The sequence below is a fragment of the Dipodomys merriami genome, unplaced genomic scaffold, assembly GCF_024711535.1.
Source record: "Dipodomys merriami isolate MVZ:Mamm:240054 unplaced genomic scaffold, mDipMer1.0.p SCAF_14, whole genome shotgun sequence".
NCBI classification, from domain to species: Eukaryota; Metazoa; Chordata; class Mammalia; order Rodentia; family Heteromyidae; genus Dipodomys; species Dipodomys merriami.
The window spans coordinates 37,180,836-37,205,884 of NW_027202715.1; the positions used below are offsets into that span (position 1 = coordinate 37,180,836).

General features: G+C 42.9%; 1 protein-coding gene across 3 annotated transcripts in view; it reads left to right on the forward strand.

The window, feature by feature from the left end:
* Positions 1-24,318, forward strand: part of Plce1 (phospholipase C epsilon 1) — a 262,319-nt gene extending 238,001 nt beyond the window's left edge. For all 3 annotated transcript variants that reach the window (XM_070021236.1, XM_070021237.1, XM_070021238.1), the window contains 11 exons: positions 2,820-2,951; positions 4,382-4,672; positions 9,935-10,098; positions 10,901-11,162; positions 11,576-11,694; positions 15,621-15,749; positions 18,951-19,160; positions 19,750-19,908; positions 21,628-21,846; positions 22,149-22,358; positions 23,919-24,318. In XM_070021236.1, coding sequence (XP_069877337.1) covers positions 2,820-2,951; positions 4,382-4,672; positions 9,935-10,098; positions 10,901-11,162; positions 11,576-11,694; positions 15,621-15,749; positions 18,951-19,160; positions 19,750-19,908; positions 21,628-21,846; positions 22,149-22,334 — 1,871 coding nt within the window. In that variant the 3' untranslated portion in view covers positions 22,335-22,358; positions 23,919-24,318. The remainder of the gene's footprint in view (positions 1-2,819; positions 2,952-4,381; positions 4,673-9,934; positions 10,099-10,900; positions 11,163-11,575; positions 11,695-15,620; positions 15,750-18,950; positions 19,161-19,749; positions 19,909-21,627; positions 21,847-22,148; positions 22,359-23,918) is intronic.
* The last annotated feature ends 731 nt before the right edge of the window (positions 24,319-25,049 follow it).

Sequence of the window (25,049 nt, forward strand, 5' to 3'; positions counted from 1 at the left end):
GTGTCTCAATTCCCAGGCTATGTTCCTTTTAAAATGTTTTATTAGCATATATTAATTATGGGAAGGGTTTCAATATGACATTTTTACCACTCTATCTTGTCTTTCTTAAGTCAAGTAAGTGGCTAAAGGCTTTTTCTTATGTTTATATCTATTATCTCATAGTGTTTGATTCTTGGTTACATTTAGCAGTTCTATCTACCCACTTTTTTTCCTCCTTCTAACTGAAAAAAGAAGGAAGACATGTTGTTGTTTTGGGGGGGAGGTGTGTGTGTGTGTGTGTGTGTGTGTGTGTGTGTGTGTGTGTGTGTGTGTGTGTGTGTGTGTGTGTGTGTGTGTGTGTGTGTGTGTGTGTGTGTGTGTGTGTGTGTGTGTGTGTGTGTGTGTGTGTGTGTGTGTGTGTGTGCGTGCTCATGGGCATGCACACGTGCTGCTCCTGGGGCTTAATCTCAGGGCCTGTGCACTGTCCTTGAGCTTCTTTTGCTCAAGGCCTGTTCTACCACTTGAATCACAGTTCCACTTCTGGCATTTTGCTTACTAATTGGAGATAAGAGACTTGTGGACTTTCCTTTTTGGACTGGCTTTGAACTGTGATCCTCAGATCTCAACCTCCTGAGTGGCTAGGATTACAGGCATGAGCCACTGCTGCCTGGCTAGAGCATAGTATTTTAATCATACAATTTTACCTACTTAGTTTCTGGATGCTCTACATACACCATGGCCTTTTCTGTTGCAGACCTTTGCTCAGATGGAGCACATTCAACCTGACCCATCCTTCCTTCTCCCATTTGCCACTGTCTAGATTCCAAAGCCAAGGGCCTTTGTGAAGTATCTAAGATCCTTCAACCCCCTCATGGTGTCTCCTTTCAGTGAGCTCTTTGCATCCATACTTAGGTAATTAGACCTGCACTTAGGTACCTCCTATGTCTTTATTTCCCAGTTAGGAGTACAGCCATCCTGAGTATTGGTGGTTCACACCTGTAATCCTAGCTGCTCAGGTGGTTGAGATCCAGAGGGTTGCAGTTCAAAGCTAGCCCAGGCAGAAAAATCCATAAGACTCCACCTCCCAAATAACCAGCAAAAGGCTGGGATGGAGGCATGGCTCAAGTGGTAGAGCACTATCTGAGTGAGTAAGCAGAGTGTGCAAAGCCTTGAGTTCAAACCCCATTGCTAGCAGGGGAGAGGGGAGAGGGTGTTAATTGCAACCAGTATCCCCAGCACTACAGAAAAAATAAATTAAAGCATATAACCAAGAGAAATATATTAGTGACAAGATCATTGGTCAGAATCCAGAGCTATTGTCTGTCTCTGACTTTGACCAAAGCAAATTTGCCTCGTGAGACAGTTTTTTCACTCTATACTTTTTCATTGTATACTTTAAAACACTGTTCTGTCCTGTTTCTTCTGTGAGGTTCTTGGAAGGTATATTTTCATTTCAAAAAGACCTAAGACTGCTGCACCTTAGTGGTACAAAATTACAGAGGATGGGAGTGATTTGGAGACAACTCTGGCCTCCCTGCAGCTTTGAACTCACTCTTCTTTTTTTTTCTTTTTTTTTTTCGGGTCCGGTTGTGGGGCCTGAACTCTGGGCCTGGGCCCTGTCCCTCAGCTCTTCAGCTCAAGGCTAGCGCTCTACCACTTGAGCCACAGCGCCACTTCCGGCTTTTTTCTTTTTGCTTATATGGTGCTGAGGAATCGAACCCAGGGCCTCAGGCTTGCAAGGCAAGTGCTCTACCACTGAGCCACCTTCCCAGCCCTGAACTCACTCTTCTTACAGTGCAGCCAGGTCCATGTGGTATGCATTCATTTCCTCATCCAGCAAAGACATACTGAGTTCCTGCTGTGCACCAGGCACTGGGCCAGGCAGGAAGGATCCAGGGAGTGGTTGGAACAGGAATGAGAAAGAAAAGCCATCAAATTTCATTGTTATAATATATTTCCCATTGAATCCTCAGATGAATCTTAAGAATGAGTTCTTACATTCACAGCCATTTTGTAAATAAGGGATCTGATGAGTAGAGAAGATGGGGGCTCAGCCAAGGCTTATATCGGAGAATTGAGCTTGGGCTTGTAATCATTCTTTCTCTCTTCAAGAGAGAGTAATTAGCCTCTAGTAATTTAATATTGATTTTAGCACTTTCTTTTTATGCCATTAAAAAAAAAATCTTTCAGAGTTGGGCATGGTGACTAATGCTTGTAATGCCAGCACTGAATGGAGGCAGGAGAGTATTAGTTCAAGGACAGCCAGTCACTCCTAGCTCAAACCTGGAATCCTACTCAAGAAGACTGAGATCTGAGGATTGTAGTTTCAAACCAGCTGGGGCAAGAAAGCCTGTGAGGCATTATCTCCAGTTAACCAGCAAAAGCTAGGAGTGGAGCTGTGGCCTAAGTGTTAGAGCACTAGCCTTGAACAAAAAGCTAAGGGACAGTGCTGAGATCCTGAGTTCAAACCCCACAACTGGCACAAAAAATGAAAAAGAAAAAGAAAAGTTCAAGGCCAGTCCAGGCTGCATCTTAATTAACCTCCCCAGACAAAAGGCCTTTAGGTTCAACTCCGATGTGTGTGTCATGCGTGTGATAGTTTGTGATTCTTCCATAATAAGCATATAATTCTTATTGCATTTGTCTGCAGGGATTAAAAAAACCTGATAAAATAATTGTCTATAATACTATTATTCATGGTGCTACAAATGCTTGTAGGTCTTCTGTGCTGAGTTCCAATGGAGTCGTAGGACTTCAAATAAACATTAAACAAGGATGGAAAATGTTGAGTTCCCTTGCCTGTAGTTTTTGGCTTATTTATTTTCATTTTATGGGAACAGGCTTGTCAACTTTAAATTCATCTGGCTCTAGCAGAGGAAAAGAAAGGAAAAGCAGGAAGTCCATTTTTGGCAACAATCCTGGCAGAATGAGCCCAGGGGAGGCGACATCATTTAACAAAACATCTGGAAAAAGTAAAGTCACCTTCTTCCAACAGCTTTGCCTGATCCTGCATGCTGGATGGTTCACATATTTCTCTGTCTATGCACTTCCCTTTCATTTGAAAATTCATTTTCGTGTGCTTGTATGAATGTTCACATCGTCTAAGGGTTGCACCGAAGTTTTACATTGCTAATCTATTCTTTTAACTCACTAAGGACAGCATTTCGCTGAGGACATTCTACTGTCCTTTAACTCAGAAGTAGAAGTTGGAGGCACCTTGGAACATTCTAGTGGTTCTTGGAACTATGTACTTTATCCAGAAGATATATTATTTCTAATTACTTTTGATTGTGAAAGTAATAAATTCTCCTAGTTAAAAGCTCTAGCAATACAGAAGATTATTAAAATGCCTTTCTACTCACAGTATCCTGGTGCTCCTCTCCAGAGGTAACTACTAGGAAGTTTATTGTGTTCTCAAGAAAAATAAAATCATTTTTAAGATAATCCAACTGGGATATAACTGAACATACTTATAAAACTTTTATACTTGGCTGTAAAATTTCCCATAACATATGTCTGTCTTTTTCTGTGACCTGTGTTATATTCCATTGTGTTGCTTTGCTATCATTTATTTAACCTTAAAATCATTGATACATAGAGACTGTTCTCTAGTTTTGTTTTCCTTGGGTCTTATATCCTTGTCCATGTATTGTTGTATATTTGGGCAAATACACACACATGACAAATAACTTTACATTGGAGATCCTATTCTTATTTTATTTTTGGTGCTGGAAATAGAACCTAGGGCTAAACATGGGCTTTCCCACTGAGCTATGCCATCCCAGCCTGCCACTATCATTTTAAAACTCAGTAGCTAGCCAGGCACCTGTGGCTCATGCCTGTAATCTTTACTACTCAGGAGCCTGAGATCTGAGGATTGAGGTTTGAAACCAGCCTGGGCAGGGAAGTTAGTAAGACTCTTATCTCCAATAAACCACCAAAAAGCTGGAAGTAGAGCTGTGCCTCAAGTGGTAGAGGGCTAGACAAAACTCAGGGACAGCTTATAGGCTGAGTTCAAGCCCCAGGACCTGCATGCATGCGAGTGTGTGTGTGCACGCACACACACACACACACACACACACACACACACACACACACACACACACACACACACAAATCTTAATAGCCACCATTTTGTTTCAAATAGGTGACCTAAGAACTTGTCACAAGTAAAATTCAAAGACATATTCTGACATATTCATGTCTTCTTGCTGTTTATGGGGTTGTCATTCTGGCTTGTCTTTCTTTAAATATATATGTAATATATAATATGTGTATGTATATGTGTATATATAATATATATAAATATACACAGAGAGAGAGAGGAGAGAAAGAGAGAGAGAGGAGAGAGAGAGAGAGAAAGAGAGATACTAATCTGAGGCTAATCTTTTGGGGGGTTTAGGTTCCCTTGAAGGAGTTCGACAGACCTGGGAGGAATCTTCTTCCCCTCTCAATCCAACAACATCCCTCAGCGCTATCATTAGGACGCCCAAATGCTATCATATCTCATCACTGAATGAAAATGCCGCCAAACGTCTGTGTCGCAGGTATTCTCAGAAACTGATCCAGCATACTGCCTGTCAGCTGCTGAGGACTTACCCAGCCGCCACCCGCATCGACTCCTCCAACCCCAACCCACTCATGTTCTGGCTCCACGGGATCCAGCTTGTGGCGCTCAACTATCAAACTGATGGTAATCTCACCTCTGCATCACACTGTTCAGTAAATGTGCTTTCAAGAACGTCCATTTGAGGGCCACAAAGGAGCCATAGGAGCTCATGTATGTGCCCGGTTAAAGGCACAGAGGGTGTAAAAGAGAAGTCAGTGGTGCCCCTGATGGTTCCAAGGACATAAAAACATTCAAAGAGGGTGATGAGCCTTTTTCAAACCACTTTGTAAATACAGATTGCTCTTGACAGAGCTGTATTCAACTATACGATGTCCCAAAAGCTCTTCAACTCTCTACCCTTCTGCCTCAGCCTCCCAACACTAGGATTACAAATGTCCAGCACTATACAGGTGGACCATGAGGAATTCTTGACTTTAATGACCTCATATAATCTTTACAAAATGCTAAGTAGTGGTACTGTTAGAATCCTCATTCCCTAGTTGAGCAAAGCAAGGCAGTGGTTACTTTGGCTGTGCCCCAGTGCCTCATACCTGTAGTCCTAGCTACTCAGGAGGCTGAGATCTGAGGATTAGTTTGAAACCAGCCCGGGTGGACAAATCCAAAAGACTCTTATCTCCATTTAATCAGTAAAAAGCCAGAAGTGGAAATACATCTCAAGTAGTAGAGTGCTAGCTTTGAATGGAAAATGCTAAGCAAGAGCAAGAGGCCCTGAGTTTAAACCCCAGTATGTGTGAGTGTGTGTGCGCATACACACACACACACACACACACACACACACACACACACACACACACACACACACACACAATTACTTTGTTCAAGTTTGCAAGATGCCTTATAATAAATTCAAGTTCTCTGGGAACATGAGCAATAAAGCAGTTTGTTTCCCCCTAGTTATGAAAGGAGCAGGGAGCTACAGAAGTGAGGGAAGAGCAGATAAAGGGACTCTTCCCTAGAAGTTCCTACAAAACCTCCTTCAGAGGAGCAGTGAGTAGCCATCATTCATTTTATGAATGATGAACTGAATCTGACCCTCACTAACCATGCCAGCCATAAGTCACAGCAAAGCCCTCTCTAGCTGAAGTCAAACCACAGCATTATTTCTGGCATCAACTAGCTACTTTGCACTGGGGGCGCTGGTACCCACTGGTGGCTGACCCCAGAGACACCTGGCTAGAGATACCGGCCATGTTTTCTTTTGCCCTTGTTTATATTTGTTTTTTTTTTCAATTGGAATGAATGAGATGATGCTGATGAAGTACCACAGTCAGCATAACACCTGGCAGAAAGGAAGCACTTCCGTGTTAGCTATGCTTGAGTGTGCATAGTACATTATTAAAACAAAAAACAAAAACACTATGGTTGGGACTCACAAATGGAAAGAAGGTTGAAATACTTTCAAAGTTGCAAATGTTTTCATTCCCATGTCTTTTCCATCTTTCCTGAGTAGGTTCACCTCTCTGATTCTGTCTGTTCACTGGCACTCCTGGTTATTACGATACTGAAATATTTTTAAGTACACTAAAATAACTAGCAAAAAAAAAAACATTTCCTCAAGGAAATGAGAGTGCATTTGGTTTTGGATGTGCCTTTTGTCCTGAAATACCAAGCCTGAACCAGACACTCTGGCTCCACTGGTCGCAAAGAGAGGCCAGGCTGAAGGGAACATGAAGAATTGTTACTCCCCACACCCACCCTCACTACACTCCACACACAGAAGCTGCAGCCAGTGTGCCATCCAGCCCTAAAGCCTGGAGCTAGGAGCTCCTATTGGAGCTGCCCCACTCAGAGGAGGCAAATGACTGTTCAGTGTTCTCTGGACAGCTTTCTGCCCAGGGAGTGAGTGCTATCCTCTAAATCCCTCAACCTGGATTAACCATCTCCCTTGCTGCACAGGGTACAAGCCCCTTACAGTGTCAGCATTCTCATCTGTAATGATGGCCTTCCTTTTTGCAAATTGGGATTAGAGCCTCACCAACACCTTGCACACAACACTCAATATATGCGTGCTGCCCTGAGCTGAGTCAGACTATTTCTATTGGCCCCCACTGCAGTCTGAGCCTGTGGTTCTTTATTGCTTTTTGGTTTGATTTCTTCTAGGTACTCCCAGGTAGTCTGTGAATTGCAAGTCCACATAGACCTATAGGAGTCAACATTGTAATAACCAATTTTTCATTGATGGAAAGAATTCCTAAGTCAGGAAGTACTTGATTTCCCATAATCCTTCTTAGTGTCCTCCAGCCTTCCAATCTGCCACTGGTAGATCATCTGCCCAGCCATTTCCTGGATGTCAAGGGACACTGATGCTCCAACGAGGTGTCTATGACCATAGGGCCAAAGATTTCTTCTGATCTCAACTCCAAAAATGTCAGAAGTGTGGAATCCATACAATCAGAGGTTCACACTGCATAAAATCAACTCCTGAGTGTGGAAATTCACCCGAGGCTGGTATGCAGTCTTTGTGACTGCTGGCAATGGCCCCTCTGAGTTCTTTCCATCTGGGACAAAATGATTCTTGCTTCACATACAGAACCTTCAAGTGTTTAAATATGCATCCCTAGTGAGAAGAAAAGCCTCTTTTTTTCTTCTTTTTTCTATTTTTTTTTTTTTGGTTGGTCGTGGGGCTTGAACTCAGAGCCTGGGCACTGTCCTTGAGCTTTCTTTGCTCAAGGCTAGCACTCTACCACTTGAGCCACAGCGCCACTTCCAGCCTTTTCTGTGTATATGGTGCTGAGGAATCGCACTCAGAGCCTTATGCATGCGAGGCAAGCACTCTACCACTGAGCCCTGTTCCCAGCCCCAGAAAAGCCTTTCTAAAAAAAAGCATTTACTGTACTTGTTTGAAGATAGTCACACTTTTTATGCCTTTCCCGGATCCCAAATATAAAGGCAAATATTTCTGAAGAATCGTATTTCCTTAATACAGCAGTTGAAGTGAATATAAGACCATGAAGGCAACAATATTTTTGTTCTAACATAATATGCATTGATTCGGAAGGTTAGTTAACTGTTTTGTGCATATTCTTTTATTTGGTTAGAATGATGGCCTATATTTGAATAGAATGAAGGCTATATTTGAGGTCTCCTCTTATTTCAAACTGAGTACAGCTTTTCCATATCAGGTTGCCACATGTGATCTTCATTCAAAAAAAAAGTTTTGGAAAGCTTTGAGGCTAGACACTGTGCTAATGAGCTCAGACTTCAAACCTGAATAGGGTTGGCATGAAAATTGGTTGTGAGCTGCTATTGCTCTTGTTGTAATACAGGCTTCGTATCTCTGAGCCCAAAAGCTTGAGATGAGAAGTATTTTTCAGACTTTGGAGTATTTGTATCTGTGTAATGAGGACTCAGGTGTAAAGATGAAAATTCATTTTTGTTTCCCATGAACCTTTAATTCACATACCTTGAAGGAAATTTTACATTTTTAGTGCCCTTGTGTTTGGCTGTTGGCAGTCACAAGGGCAAGGATGATGCCACAAATAAAAACCCAAAAGGGTACTCCAAAAGTTTCATCTTTTGCATATTTTCATATTAGAGATACTAAATTTTCAGATGAGAGTAAATGTCTATTTCACATTTATTTACCCAGGCCATGAGAGCTCATTTGCTTCTCTCTCTCTCTCTCTCTCTCTCTCTCTCTCTCTCTCTCTCTCTCTCTCTCTCTCTCCTCTCTCCCTCTCTCTCTCTCTCTCTCTCTCTCCTCTCTCTCCTCTCTCCTCTCTCTCCTCTCTCTCTCGTTTCTCTGTCCCAGAATGGTTAGAGAAGTGATTTTTTTTCTTCCATTAGCACTGGAAGACGCCTGGCAGATGAGGGGCCATGCACTAACCTGTCAGAAGAGACTGAAGCCCAAAGAGCTTCGAATGCCTAACATCTCTTACCCCAGCAATTCCTGCACACAATCTTGGCCAATCAATGACACCCAAGACACAGGGTAGGGGCCAAGTTCTTGTTGCTCCAAGGCGCCTAGCACATTGTTGTTTGATGTTGGTCCATGGAGCAGAGTTCATTCCGCACATGGAAGGAATCTATCCGAGGGAACATTCGTCAGGTGTGTCTCATAAACGCTTTGCTCGTTGGGACATTTTCCATACAGACTTGAGCCATCAGAGGAACATGTGAAAGTGGAAGAGTTCTGAAGCTGTACAGGAATTCAGTCATCCCTCAAAGAACTGTGCCAAATAAAGTTTGGCCACAAAACACTCGACCTTTCTGTTAGGGTTCACAGAGTTTATGATTGAAGGGATTGGGGACATGATGTGAATCATATGCAATGATTTTTTTCATATTTAACTACAACAGAAAAAAAGAGGTAAACCTAATTTTATGGGTTGAAATAAAGATTTCAGAAAAAAAGTTGGATTTTTTTTTTTTTTGGCTATTGTTCATTCTTGTATAGTTAAGATTTTATCTTACCTTTGAACTAGTGGGAATTGGCCATAAAATTGTCTGCATGGTTCAGTGTTTGGAGACAAAAAAATGGAATGATTCCTTTCCATAATTCTGTATAAAATGAGGCATTTTTGCAAGATGTTTCAGATAGATAAGTAAACTTGTAAGATGAGGGTTTTTTGGTTGTTGTTGTTGTTTTGTCGGTTATGGGGCTTGAACTCTGGGTCTGGGCGCTGTCCCTCAACTCTTCAGCTCAAGGCTAGCACTCTACTTCTTGAGCCATAGTGCCACTTCCGGTTTTCTGGTAGTTAATTGGAAATAAAAGTCTCATGGACTTTCCTGCCAGGCTAGCTTTGAACCGTGATCCTCAGATCTCAGCCTCCTGAGTAGCTAGGATTACAGGCATGAGCCACCAGTGTCCAGCTTGTTTTTATAAGCAAGGCACCTTCTGTTAGGCACCTTAAGCAAGGCAGTTTCTAGTAAGGCTGAGATCTGAGGATTGCAATTTGAAGCCAGCTTGGGCAGGATGGTCTGTGAAACTTATCTCCAATTGACCACCAAAAAGCCAGGAGTGGAGCTGTAGATGTAGTCTCAAGTGGTAGAGTACTAGCTTTGAGTGAAAAAGGTAACAGCACCCAGGTCCTGAGTTCAAGTCCCAGAACCTGGGAATAAAAAAGGAGCTTAGAAATGGTAGAACCTAGTTTGATATTGGTATAGACTCTTCTGGAAGACAGAGATTTTTTTAAATCATTTCCTGCTATCTGTGGTAGGCAGCATTATATGGCACACAGCAGGTATCCATCAATCTATGGAATGAGAGGCTGATCCTTTCTCCATACTTGATCCTTCAAAAGATGACCACAAAGTTCGTTTGAGCTTTAAATTTATGACACTTAGGCTACAAAGTAATAAGCAGTTTGGGCTTTTGTTTTGCAGATCTCCCGTTACATTTAAACGCTGCAATGTTTGAGGCAAATGGTGGCTGTGGCTATGTTTTGAAGCCCCCAGTACTGTGGGACAAGAACTGCCCCATGTATCAGAAATTTTCTCCACTGGAACGAGATCTAGACAGCATGGACCCTGCCATCTATTCCTTAACTGTAAGTAGGACAAAGCTGGACAAAGTAGGACAAAGTCATTCAGATTTCATGCCCACATCATGTCTTATTTCCCAGAAAGCAGTAGCTGTGGTAAGATGAACTGTGGTCAAGTAGTGGGTCTGAGGAGCTCCTTGCTGATGGCCTAAAGATGGATGTTCTACTTTCGGGGGGGGGATCTGGGGGCATAAATCAAGGGGATGAGGCCATTTCTCTTCTGCATCTTTAGCTCGTGTCCCTTTCTCTCTCTGTTCATGACACCCTACATCCCTGCAACAGCTCCATTCACACATTTCCTACCATCAAAACTCTTAGCCCAAGACAAGGGATTTGTATCTCCTTTTCTATTTGACCATTTTTGCTGAGTTGAGTATAGTTTGTTTACAGAAGGCTACAGATGAATATTTAATAGAATATTGCCACTTGCTCAAAAACTAAACTGTTAAAGACAATTTGACTTAGGGTTGGGAAAGATGGGAGAGAATGGTGGAAAGGATGACATTGCTTAAGATGCATTGTACTCATAAGCTGATACTTTGAATTGAAACTCCTTTGTGAGAACTGTAATTTCATGTCACTGCTTGGATTTGATGCTATTGGAAAGTGAATGCTGTTGACAAAATAGGCTGTTCATATCATCCCAGTCATGTGATTTCCTGATGACAGTCACTTGTATTGGCTTTACTGTTTTATTCATCATTCACCTTATCTATTCCTGCATTCTTTGTGGAGGGAGTTGGGAAATCCAGAGTTTATGTTTCCTTCTCTGTCATCTTTGACCTTGATCCTTTTTCTTTTCCTGCAGATTGTCTCAGGCCAAAATGTGTGCCCTAGTAACAGCACAGGAAGCCCCTGCATTGAAGTTGACGTACTGGGCATGCCCCTGGACAGCTGCCATTTCCGCACGAAGCCCATCCATCGAAATACCCTGAATCCCATGTGGAACGAACAGTTCCTGTTCCGAGTTCACTTTGAAGATCTTGTATTTCTTCGTTTTGCAGTGGTGGAAAACAACAGTTCAGCAGTAACTGCTCAGAGAATTATTCCACTCAAGGCTTTAAAACGAGGTAGACTTCAATCCCCAAGTAGCATCCTTGGCATTGTCAAAACAAGCATGAAGTAGAAATGACAGTGAGAAGGGGAGAACTGGGTTTGATTGTACTTGGCAGTGGTGCCTGGTACAGGTCCAGTGTTGTATCAGGGTGGGTGTTGGGTGTGGAGCAGGGGAAAGATTGGGTGATCCTGGGCAAGAGTTGGCTTTGATGTGGCACTCAGGGATTTTGGCATCTTGCACCTGACTTGTGCATTGTTCCAGGAACTCTGACCTGCTAAGGAATCCTCTGCTGTTCTTGGTAATGATATGCAGATTGCGATTTTAAGGTCATATTCCTACCTGCCAATTATTGACTTGCAGAGTATCTTCTTTGCAGAGCTCTGTAGTGCATGGTTAATGGGCTTCCCTACCTCTGCATTATTCCAGGATATCGACATCTTCAGCTGCGAAATCTCCACAATGAAGTCTTAGAAATCTCTAGCTTATTTGTAAGCAGCAGAAGAATGGAAGAAATTTCCTCTAGCAGTACTGTGCCAGCCTCTTTGGTAATTGTTCTCTTTCACTCAGCATACTTTTATGTCAGAGGTGGACTCTCCTGTGGTTCAGTAAAGTGGCCAATGAATCATTAATTAGGTAGCTGTGGAAACAACAACATGTTTATCCATTTGATCACATTTGTATCAATTGTATACTTCTGCATAATCCTAGAGAGCTTTGGGAAGGCTCCTTGGGCTGGCAGTAGCACTGGTTTACATTACCCTACCTTCACTACCACATCTCGGTAGCCTGCTTTCTTCTCTGGTCTTTTCTTTCCCTCATCCCTGTCAATTTCTTCTCTGTCTTTACCCCTGACTGTGTTTTCTCTGCTTTTCTTCTTTTCCCTTTTGTCATACTACAACCTTGCACACTTTTTAATCACCTGGGAGCTTCAAAGTCCTTGTTGCCAGATACCAGTGGGTCACACCTGGTAACCTGAGCTACTAGGAGACAGAGATTTGAGGATCATGGTTTGAAAGTCCTTGAGACTCTTTATCTCCAGTTAACCACCAAAAAGCTGGAAGTGGCGTGAGTTACCACTCAAATACATGAGTTACCGCATTCAGGTACCACTTGAGAGTGGTGGGTCAGTCGTAGAGGACCAGCCTTGACTGAGAAATCTAAGCAAGAGCATGGAGCTCTGAATTCAAGCCCTTGTACTCACAGTCACACACACACACACAAACACACACACACACACACACACACACACACACACACACACACACACACACACTCAAAAGATCCAATTAAGAAAGGATACAGAGGAGAGAGTATGTGAGGAGGGGTGCGCAGAGCTTTTGCATGCTCTCTAGACCAACCTCTGAGGACCTGGACATACTCACCAACCCAAGGCTCTAGAAGCCCATCATTTAGGGTTGTCAGGAAGGTTTCCTGAAGTAGCAAGATTGATGAAATCACTGGCCATTGGTTCTTAATGCAATCTCCACCCTTCTCCCTCCCTTTCCCATCTCCTGTCTGACAGTAGTCTCACCCCTAATTATGCCTTAGTCTATCTCAGCCACCAGTCATCTCATTAGCAACAGGAAAGTTTCATCACATCCAAGATCTCAAGGGTCTTAGGAGCTATGTGCTAGGAGCCAGGGACCAACACCTAATATTTATTTTGTATTATATCCAATCATGGCATTCTTGGAGTTCTTAACTGCAGTGTATGAGCTTAGCAACTCTGCATTCATTGACCCTCGAATTCTAAAGCCAGTAACAACACTAGGCATCTCCCTGTGCCCTTTGACTTTCAGATCCAGTCTTCACTGTCCAGTCCTACTGCTTTAGCCCTCACTAATTCTCACCTTGCCATGGCAGTGAATTCCCAACTGGTCTCTTTACTTCTGGGTTTTGCCTCCTCTGTCTGTCTTCATTTAAGACCTCCCAGGCAGATCTAAAACCTAAATCCGATATGTTATTCCTCATTAGAAATCTTAATGTGGGGCTGGGAAGGTGGCTCAGTGGTAGAGTGCTTGCCTTGCATGCATGAGGCCCTGGGTTTGATTCCTCAGCACCACAGCAGAAAAAAGCCAGAAGTGGTGCTGTGGCTCAAGTGGTAGAGCACTAGCCTTGAGCTGAAGAGTTGAGGGACAGCGCCCAGGCCCAGAGTTCAGGCCCCATGACCTGACCAAAAAAAAAAAAAAAATAGAAATCTTAATGTGAAGCATGCACAGATGCCATGAATGGCCCATCTTTACTCACAGCATGTCTGAAACCAAATACGCATAGTATCATTTCCAATGCCATTTCTCAATGCCAGAGGATGACACAGGGACAATGTAAATATATATAAATAAGAGGAGTGCTGGGGCTGGGAATGTGGCTTAGTGGTAGAGTGCATGCCTAGCATTCATGAAGCCCTGGGTTCCAATCCTCAGTACCACCTAAACAGAAAAAGCTGGAAATGGCTCTGGGGCTCAAGTGGTAGAGTGCTAGCCTTGAGCCAAAACAGCTCAGGGACAGTGCCCAGGCCCTGAGTTCAAGCCACAAGACTGGCAAAAACAAAAAAAAGAGGCATGGACAAGACCCCCAGGAAAGCAGAGGACTCATGGTATTTCAGAGGGGCAGCTGTACCCAGCTCTCAACTCCAGCTCCTGTTGCCATACAGTATCACCAGATCTTTTGATTTCTCAAGAAAAATTAGGACATCCAGAGTTTTTCTGGCAGTACTGGAATTTGAACTCAGCACCTTGAGCATTCTACCACTTGAGCTATATTCCCAGCACTTTTTCTTCCATTACGGTATAAGGTCCTGTTTCTTTTTTCTGCACAACTGGACCACAACCTTCCTACTTACACTTCCTGCATAACTGGGATGGGGGTGGGGGTGGGAAAGTGTCTCACAAAGTTTTTGCTTATACTGTCCTTGAGCTGGGAGCCACTCCATCAACAGTGTCCAAGTAGCCAGGATTACAGGTATAAGCCACCATGCTTCTTTTTTCTTTTCTTTTCTTTTCTTTTCCTTTCCTTTCCTCTTCTTTCTTTCTTTTTAATTTAATTTAATTTTTTGGGGGGGTCCGGTCGTGGGGCCTGAACTCTGGGCCTGAGCACTGTCCCTCAGCTCTTCAGCTCAAGGCTAGTGCTCTACCACTTAAGCCACAGCGCCACTTCCAGCTTTTTTCTTTTTTTACTTATTCGGTGCTGAGGAATCGAACCCAGGGCCTCATGCATGCAAGACAAGCACTCTACCACTGAGCCACCTTCCCAGCCCCTTTAATTTTATTTTTATTTTTTTTAATTTTTATTGTGAAAATACTGTACAGAGGGGTTACAATTACATGGGCAAGATAATGAGTACAATTCTTATCAAGCATTGTAGCCTCCTCCTTTGTTTCCCCTTCCCATCCCTTTCCATCCTCCCCCCCGCCCCCCCAATCCTCCCCATCCCCCCTCTTTCTTTCCTTCTTCCTTTCTTTCTTCCTTCCTTTCTTTCCTTCCTTCCTTCCTTCCTTCCTTCCTTCCTTCCCTCCCTCCCTCCCTCCCTCCCTCCCTCCCTCCCTCCCTCCCTCCCTCCCTCCCTCCTCCCTCCCTCCCTCCCTCCCTCCCTCCCTCCCTCCCTCCCTCCTTCCTTCCTTCCTTCCTTCCTTCCTTCCTTCCTTCCTTCCTTCCTTGCTTACTTGCTTTTTTGTCTGTCATAGGGCCTGAACTCTGGGCCTGGGTGCTGTCCCTCAGCTTTTCAGCTCAAGGTTAGCACTCTACCACATGAGCTATAGCACCACTTCTGGCTTTTGCTGCTTATGTGGCACTCAGGAATCGAATCCAGGGCTTTATGCATGCAAGGCAAGCACTCTACCACAGAGCCACCTTCCCAGCCCCTAGTTTTCTTCTCTTTAACATGTTGGTACCTTACTTCTTTGAAAACATAAGGCAGACTGAACCATGTAATTAAAAAATATATATTTTATGGCATGGAAATAATACCTCAATGTCGGGATGGTAAATTCTCTTTGAGGATAAAGCATTTTATTTATCATCTTTTGTTTGTTCTAGTTTTGTTTTTCAAGACAGTTTTTCACTATGTAACCCAGACTGACCTTGAACTGTCCATCCTATCTCCACTTCCAGAATGCTAGGACTATAGGCATGTGCTACCATACCTGGATTTTATTTATTATCTTCTCCTAAAAAAAAATATCTAGTCCAGTCCCCTGAAGGGAGCTGAGACTCAATAGATATTATAGAATGTTAATTTATAGAAGTAGGGACTAACATGTTTCATATATCATTCCCTAATTTTGATGGAAAGTTGTACTGTGATTTAAAATAAATCAATCCTTTGATGATGTGCTTCTCAAGAAATACATTGTCTCTCTATTCTATCACACTACCATACACCGGTTTCTAAATACAAGCACTTCTGTTTTGAACAGAGCCTAGGACTATCATGTAGTTTAGAATTAATAACATAGGACTTTATTTTTGGCAGATGTTTAATACAGAAGAGAGAAGATGTTCTCAGACTCACAGAGTCACGGTACATGGGGTCCCAGGGCCAGAGCCCTTTGCCGTTTTCACTATAAGTGGAGGCACCAAAGCAAAGCAGCTGCTCCAGCAGGTAAGTCTACTGAGCCTATGGTTAGGGGAATCTGATGTCTAACGTGCATAGGTAAACATGTAGATGCAAGCATACATGTGTATCTGTGATGATCATATGCCTTTTGATTATTTGCCAATGTTGTTCAACATTGAGATCTACTCTAAGAATGATCTGAGAGATCTTGGAACCACTAGATGAGGTATTTGACCCAGAAAGTTTTAAACAGTTCTTTAGTCACTCTAGAAGCATGCAAACTAGAGTGGATGGCCTTCCAACAATATCCTTTTCCCCTCAAGCCTAGCCATGGGCATCATCTTCCTTGTTAACACAGTGAAGACTAACAATCAGAATTTAAACATGAGCTGAATAAGATCTGCTTGCTGGCCTGTGAATTTGATCAGATTCTTCCAGCATCAGCATGGACTACATGGACCAAGAACACATCTCCAGCCCCTCAGGCCTTCCTGTGCAAGAGGAGCAGCCTCTTTGCCCTCCTGCCTTGGCCTATCATCTTGAACATCAAGGTCTTACCCTTCTGATAGTGCAAAGAAGCATAGAGTACCTAAAACAAGACACTGAGAGCCTGTTACCCCCAAACCCTGAAGTGGAACTGACCTACGCCTTCTCATAGTGGACTCACATTCCTCTGGGTTCCTGTAGTAATCTTTCTGACCCTCCTCAGGCAAGACCATCATCTATCTGTGGGAGGACATGTAGTAGGGTTCAGTAGCAAACTAGGGACAGAGAGAGAGCGGCCTCCAAAAGGAGGGCAGCTTGGTAGGAAGCTCCTCAAAGGGCAAGAAAAGACCTTGTGCCATAGACACTGGACACTCCAATAGTTCCAGTGGCCTAACTTCCTTGCAGACTCTTATGCATAGCCCACTCAGAACCCCTTCTTCTTGGTAGGAAGCAGAGGAATGACCTTAGAGCTCCTTCTGAAGTTAAGAGTGTATGATGCAATGTAGCTAGAATCATAGAATGCATGGAGGAATGTAAAACCCATGGAACCACCATACTCCATACATGATTATTAATAAATGGCTCTGTACATTAACAACATTTTGCATTTCACATTTTATAAACTGACCTAAGGAGAATCTTTAGAAATTGTATAGATACCACATTTCACAGATTACCAAACAGAAGCTGCTGTTGAGGGGATTTGGTTTGGCTCTTTTGTTTGGTTCTTTGTTTACCTATTAGACCATGAACTTCCGTGTTTATTATCACAAAACACAGTTGTTATTTGTGTGTGTGTGTGTGTGTGTGTGTGTGTGTGTGTGTGTGTGTGTGTGTGTGTGTGTGTGTGTGTGTGTGTGTGTGTGTGTGTTTAGTAAGGAAAACTTTCCATGGGCCACCCTTCACAGTAGACCCCAAGCCAATAAGCAAAAAAGCTCCCAGGACTGAGGAGCAGTGCCCCTGGCCCTTCATATGGAGGTGACAGTGCCACCTGCCCTCTTGGAGGCTTCACATCCTGGATTGTTCCTTTAGTGGATGTGTTTAAATCAGTGCGTTTGCTTCTTGACCCAGTGGGCTAGTAAGCAGGGTCTGGACTCACAGCCCAGACCAACAGCTGAGTGGAAAAATCTGGTCTTCCAAGAATCTTCTATGTCCAGTATCTTCAGTATGTTACATTCTGCTCTTTCTCCACTTGAGAAAGTGTCAACTCTGATCACTGGGGAGATGGGTGCTTGCTTAATCCAGGTCAGGTGGTGACAGCTGTCTCATCACCCAGATACTTCTTACAGGAAGGGAACAAAGGGCATTTCTTCACCATGACTGACCTTTACTCCCTAAAGAGTGCTACTTTTTGTTAACAAACCTTTGCAACAGGAGTGAAAAGAATACATGGGCTAACTTGCCCAGAGTGATGGCTGCTATTTATTACAGTCTCATTATATACCCATGGTATGTCTCCTGCCCTACTCATTAAAAAACAATTGAGACTGTTACTGTGACTATTCGATTTTGTAGATGGGAAAATCAAATCTCTAAAGAGTCAAGTAACTCACCCAATACTTCATAGCTAGGAAGTCCCAAAAGGAAACCTCAGCCCCAGGTCTTGCTGGCTCCTGAGCTCTGTGTCCACTGTTCAGTTGAACTGCACAGGGCCAATGTCTAGCACAGAATACCAAGCCTGCAGACATACTGGGAGGCATTTACTGAAAGGAGAATTCCAGCAACTTAATCAGATGAGAGTTTGACCCTATGATTCTTGCATAAGAAGATGATTTCCAACATGAGAAAATGAGACTATGTTAGTAGAGGCTAGGCTAAATTCTTTGCCCTCATCCCGAGTTGCAAGATTACAAAGGGCTAAATTCATGGAGTGAGAAAGTTTTTGATTCCATTGTAGCTCTCATTCCAGCAGTGGGGAAAATCAGATGCTATCTGGGATTAGAGCAGACATAAATGTGGGCATACAAGAATTCTTAGACAAAAACAATCACATGACACTCAGAGTAGTTTTCACTTGTAAATTGTACATCATACTGTAGGGAGGAAGGTCCCAGACTGTGAGAAAAACTAAGCTGAGAAATTGACCCATTACTAAATCAAAGAGAGACCATAAAGGGAAACCTTAAAACGTATTCACACGGACTTCGGCCCTGTCTTATACCCTGCCTAATTAGAATGGTGCCTGCCATGCCACATTGTGTATCCTCCTGTAGCTATCTTTGTAATAAATCTCCTGTAGCTGTCTTTGTAACAACCCCAGCTTCAGGGATGCAGGGGCAAATGACATTATGTTTCTGGAATGTACAGCTGCCATGAGTAAGAATATCCACCTGCTTTGTGTTGGGGGCCCCAAATTTGCACAACAATTCAAACCAAAATGATAGATTAGTTCAGTTACTAGGAGATGGACTGTAACCCCATTGGCCACTGACATAAATATGCAATCTTTATGTGTGTTACAATCCCATCGGCCACCTGCGTGGGGCCGGGCTTGACCACATGGATTTTGCCTTTAAAAACCCTAGCTTGTGGGTTGTTCGGGGTCGCAGTTTCAGTTCCTGAGTCTGTGCTGCGTCCCTGGCCGGTCAGCTACCCACTTCCCCAATAAAGTCATCTTTTTACATGAGGCTGTCTCTGGGAGGTGGACTCTTTTCCCCATAACAATACCTGTGTGACCACCAAGAAAGCAAACTTATTTTGAGTTGCCTCTGTGTCTTAAGAAGTATGCTTAATTTTATCTTTGTTTTTTTTTTTCTTTAGATTCTGACATCTGATCAAGACACCAAACTGATTGCCACCGACTATTTTTTGATGGAAGAAAAGTATTTTATATCTAAAGAAAAGAATGAGTGCAGGAAACCACCATTTCAGAGGGTCATTGGTCCAGAAGAAGAGATCATGCAGATTTTAAGCAGCTGGTTTCCAGAAGAAGGATATGTGGGCAGGATTGTTTTAAAAGCACAGCAGGAAGTACGTGTGTCCTGGGAGGAGGCCTAGGCACACGCGCACCTCGAACAGCTCAGTACTTGATTAACTATCTCACCACTCACCACACCCTCCAATCCTGAATTTCATGTGACCATAACTTGAGTCAGCTTATTCCTTTTTGTGTTGTTGTTCTGGTCATGTGGCTTGAACTCAGGATGTGGGTACTGTCCCTTAGCTTTTTCACTCAAAGCTAGTGCTCTGCCATTTGAGCAGAGCACAGTGCCACTTCTGGCTTTTTAGTGATTAGAGATAAAAGTCTCATGGACTTTCCTGCCTGGGCTGGCTTGGAACCATGATTCTCAGACCTCAGCCTCCTGAGTAGCTAGAATTACAGGTGTGATGAGCCAGTCGTGTATAAAATACAAACAAATGCTGGGGCACTGGTGACATAAGATATTAAAATATGGAGAAAGCAGCAGTGGTACTCGCTTGACACTGCTGAAGATGGAGGGAAAAATTGGGAGAGGGAGACAGAAGGGGTGACATCCAAAATAAACACACCTAAAATTTCAGTTAATTTTTCTTTCTTCTGTATCACCTTACCATTTACATGTTTTCCTTTTTAACATAGTCTGTAGAAGAAAAAAGTGTTGCTCAGGATGACAAAGAGGTGATCTTGAGCTTAGAGGAGGAAAGTTTCTTCGTACAAGTGCATGACGTTTCTCCAGAACAGCCTCGAACAGTCATCAAAGCACCCCGTGTCAGCACTGCACAGGAGGTCATTCAGCAGGTAAACGCCCCTTCTTATGGCCGTGGTGCAGCTCCATGGTAAAGCTCCATGCTGACCCAGCATGCACAGGGCCCTGTGTTTTATCTCTAGCACCACAAGGAAAGAAAAGGAAAACTCTTCTTTCCTCACACTGGTCCTTTTGACGGTATCCATTATTGAGAATAATCCCAGGTCTGTGCATTAAGAGCTCATTTTAGGAATGGACAGGAAATACTAGCTCCTTTTTTCAGCAGGGGCTTACCTAGTGTCTGCAATGAATCTGGATCCCTACAAAGCACTGGTAATGCTGAATTTTGGAGGTGACTCTGCAAAGAAGATGTTTCATTGTCTCAGAAATGCCTGAGCTACTAGCTAAGGGCCACTTCTGCAGGATCCTATAGAAGACAGGCCAGCTCTGACCCTCTCCACTCCTCTAGGGCAAGCTTCCTCGCTGCATCCTTTCTGATTCCTTCCTTCCTAGCCTCCTCATAGTTTGCGTTCATTCAACACCTACTTAACGAGTGACTAGCAGAATGGTTAGGAGCACAGACCCCTAATTAGCTCTACTTTTATTCACTACTGAGATCCCAAGTGCTCTCAAATCTATGTCTTCATTATACTGGGCACTGATACACTTGGTCTTTGGGAAAAGAATCCCTGGTTTGTTTCTGTTGTGGAAGTACTCCTACTATGTCTGCTTTCATGAGACCATTCCATTTGGCTCTGGCCCACCCTTTGTTCTAAGTTACCACATGGAGAATATAGATAGCATAATAGTGCTTTCCTCACAAGGTTGTTGAGAAGACTGGCAGTAAATCTCTTTGTTTTTCACAATGCCTAGTACATAGTAAACACTGTGTATCCATGATTTGCTATTCCTTTTTTTTTTTTTTAGTTTGGTCTGGGACTTAAACTGAGGTCCTGGGCACTGCCCCTGAGCTCTTTTGCTCAAGGCCAGCACTCTACCACAGCTCTACATCCAGTTTTTGAGTGGTTATTGGTGATTATAGTCTCATGGGGACTTTTCTGCTGGAGCTGGCTTTGAACTGCGATCCTCAGATATCAGCTTCCTGAGTAGCTAGGATTATAGGCATGAGCCGCCAGTACCTGACTTTTGCTATGCCTATTGTGTGATAACTTGGTTATTAGAAAGCCCCATAATTGACTGTAAATTCTAGATTCTTGTTTCTTTGCAAAGTAGAGCACAGTATCTGACATGTAGTAGGCCCTGACTAAATCTTTGATGAGTGAATAAATGCATATGTGAAAGATAATCCATGGGCTAAATGAAAAGGGACCTCTAAGTTTTCTTTTAGCATGCAATAGTATGACAGAGCATCCTGGGACACAGAGACTGGATTTTGTTCCTTACTGTTGTAGGAAACCCAGATTAGAATTCCAGACTGGCTCTCCTTCAAATCTAGATTGAATCCTTATTCTGTTATGGAGTTGTGCATACTCTGGAATCTGCTTAACCCATGCAAGTTTAAGCTTTGTCCTCTGGAATCTGCTTTAGTTTTATAAATTTGTTTCCTCATCTAAATCAGACTATTGGGAAGCACAAGAGGCAACTTGCAGATGTGTCTTATAAGCCATGTCAAAGGAGATGCCAGATGACAAGATCTACATAGCTTGTGGATATGTACATATCCACATAAGGTGGAAAGTGGCACTTTTCTATTTAGAACGCATCCATATGTTGGAGATACTATATTCAGTTGGTTGAAACTTATCTTTCAGACTTTATGCAAAGCCAAATATTCCTATAGCATCCTGAGCAACCCCAACCCAGGTGACTACGTGCTTTTGGAAGAGGTGGTAAAAGACACACCCAACAAGAAATCTGCCACCCCAAAGTCCTCACAGCGGGTCCTTCTGGATCAGGAGTGCGTGTTTCAAGCCCAAAGCAAGTGGAAAGGTGCAGGAAAATTCATCCTTAAGCTCAAAGAGCAGGTGCAGGTAGAGTTCCAAATTCCTTTGTTCTCTTCGTGAATCATTTGATATTCACAGATTCATATCACAACCCAATTTGGGAACTAGGGAACTCTAGGACAAAGATCCTGGGAGGAGTTTTGTTTGAAAAGACTTGTTTAGGTGTATTTTCAGGGCATGGGTAAACAAAGAGTCCTAAGGAAGTCCTGAAGAATCCTTTGGCTCTTCTTCCCAAAGACAAAAGTGGAAAGGGCCCTCTCTGCCAGCATGCATGTGACCCAGGCCCCTGGGTTCCACGTAACCTCAAGGGAAGGTTCTTTTTTCCCCAGGCATCCCGTGAAGATAAAAGAAAAGGCATCTCTTTTGCGAGTGAACTCAAGAAGCTCACCAAGTCAACGAAACAGCCCCGAGGACTCATATCTCCTCCCCAGCTTTCAGCCTCAGAGAGTCTCCAAACCAAGGAGAAACCTGCGAGTAGCTTGTCCTCCAGTGACAGGATGGAATGCCGACAGTGACCAAGGACAGCGCAGTATACCCAGGTACACCAGGTCATGGCACCATTTCCAAATAGGGCTCAACTGAAACTGCTTTGTGAGGCATACAATGCCTTCAGTGTTCAAGAACGAGCTCCCCAGAAGACACTTGCCAGGTGCTTTCAAAATAACAAAGTCTTTTCCAAGAGGATGTACCCCGAAGGCAGGTGGGAGTAGAACCTTAAAATGGGACTTGAAGAATTGCAGGTGTGGCTCATGTGCTAGTGAGCCAGCAGTGTGGGGTAGGGGGAGGAACAAACAAAAGCACATAACCTTGAGTTCAAACCACAGTACTGGCACCTCCCCCCACCCCAAAAAAAAGCCTGAGTTGTATAAACCTGAACTTTTAAAAGTTTAGACCAGCTAGGCATGGTGGCATACTCCTTCAGGAGGTAAAGACAGGAGGAACAAAAGCATTGTTATGTCATTTCTTAGGAGTTTTAGGAAAGTGAGAGTGATAGTGATTTATAGTTAATTGCCTTTGGATTCAGTTTTCCTGTAGCAAGCAGACATTTTAGCATTTGTCTTCTAAAAGTTGCTAAGAGTCTTTGCTATAAGTGGCAGCTTTTCTTTAAAACAGGCATTGGTGCTAGTACAGGAATTTATATCCCATGTTAAAACCTTTTGATGATGGCATTTCCAAGAAAAGCAGTTGTTTAAAAAAGAAAGGGGCTCTTGGGTTAGGTGCTCCAAAGAATCTAATGACATATTTCATGGGTTTCTTTATTCTAAAAAATATTCCCATTTAAATTGATTGATTGATTGATTTTGCTAGTCCTGGAGCTTGAACTCAGGGCCTGGGCACTATCCCTGAGCTTCTTTTTTTTGCTCAAAGCTAGCACTCTACCACTTGAGCCACAGCACCACTTCTGGCTTTTTCTGTTGATGTGGTACTGAGGAATCAAATGCAGGGCTTCATGCATGCTAGGCAAGCATTCTACCACTCAGCCACATTCCCAGCCCTCACATTTAAAATTTTGATACCTTAAAATTTTGCAGGCTAGGTACTGGTGGTTCACACTTGTAATCCTAGCTACTCAGGAGGCTGAGATCTGGAGGACCATGGTTTGAGGCCAAGCCAGAAAGAAAAGTTTACTAGATGCTATCTCAAAAACAGCCAGCAACTAGCCAGGCTGGAAATGTGGCTGGTAAAGTGCCAGCTTAGAAAGTGCGAGACTCTTGAGTTCAAACCCCATTACTGAAAAGAGAGAGAGAAAAAAAAAAGAATTGCTAAAGAATATTCATCTTGCCCTTAACTCAAGTAATAGATTGTATTAATCAGGAAAAGTTGGAGGCACTCCACCTTCTCTTAAACAACTTATTTGAATGTAATAAAAAGTTGTTTTTGCTAAAGAATGTACCGTTCCAGGGCAGAAGTAGCCTAACGTTCTTCCTAGTAAGAACATAATGTCTTACTCATTGTGAGTTATATGAAATACATGAGCCCCTAAAATGAGTCACCAGAGCTGTGGGTTTGTTGGCTGGATAACTCTAAACCTTGCTAAGCGATGAGGATTTCTGGTTCATCTTCAATATACTAATAAGCCTGTCTATAAAATGTTACAGGTGAAGATCTTTTGGCAAGAAGTTAGTCCAGAACTAACATGGTGGAAAGAAATAGAACTTCCTCATTTTCATCAGATTTAAACTGGAAGTGGAGGATTTCTAAACTGCAGCCGTCACACATGAGATCCATGGAGATGACAAGCACAGCAGCCCAGGGCTCACAGTGACCAAGGAGGGAAATCCAGGGGAGATGCTAGCCCTCTATGCTTGTGATAACTGACTTTGAGCAAGGGTCAGCAAACTTTGTAAATGGCCAGACAGTAAATGTTTCATGGGTGGGGTCACATGGTCTGTGTGCAACTACTCAGATCTACTGAGGCATGTAAGAGCAGCCACAGGCAACAGGTCCACAAATGAACGTGTATAATTCCAATAATAAAACTATTTATGGACACTGAAATTGGAATGTCATGTAATTGTCACACATCACAAATATTTTTTTTTTCCCCCAACCAGTTAAAAGTGAAGAAGCTTCCAGGTGGTTCAAATCTGTAATCCTAGCTAATAGGAGGCTGAGATCTGAGGATTGTGGTTCAAAGCCAGCCTGGGCAACAGAGTCCATAAGACTCTTATCTCCAATTAACCACCAAAAAAAGCTAGAAGTCTAGCTGTAGCTCAAGTAGTAGAGCATCAGCCTGGAGTTAAAAAGCTCTGAGAAAGTGCCCAGGCCCTAAGTTTGGCCCCAGGACTGTCACAAAAAAAGAAAAAAAAAAACTGCAAAAGCTATTCTTAGTGTTAGGACCATACACAACAGGTAGCAGGCTGAATCTGGCCTATGGGCCAGTTTGCCAACCCTGACTTACAGAACTGAGAGTAAGAGGTACTGAGTTGTGAGACTAAGAAAACTAGCAATACGTTAAATGACTAAGTGGAGAAGTTTTTGAGCATTGCAAATGTAAATCTGACCTATTAAAACAGGATTCAAAGTCATTCAGCTTAGTTTCTGTATTTGTATACATAGTGTACTCTTCTTCAGGATTTCTTTTTAACATATAAAATGGATTTTTTAAAAGGTTATTGCTCATATATGCATAGGTGATTTCATTTTTAGTTTTCAGTAAATCAAGTTTGGTGTATAATGTAATATTTACTAAGTTGTAGCATCTTAATAAGAAACTTAATCGTTTTTTA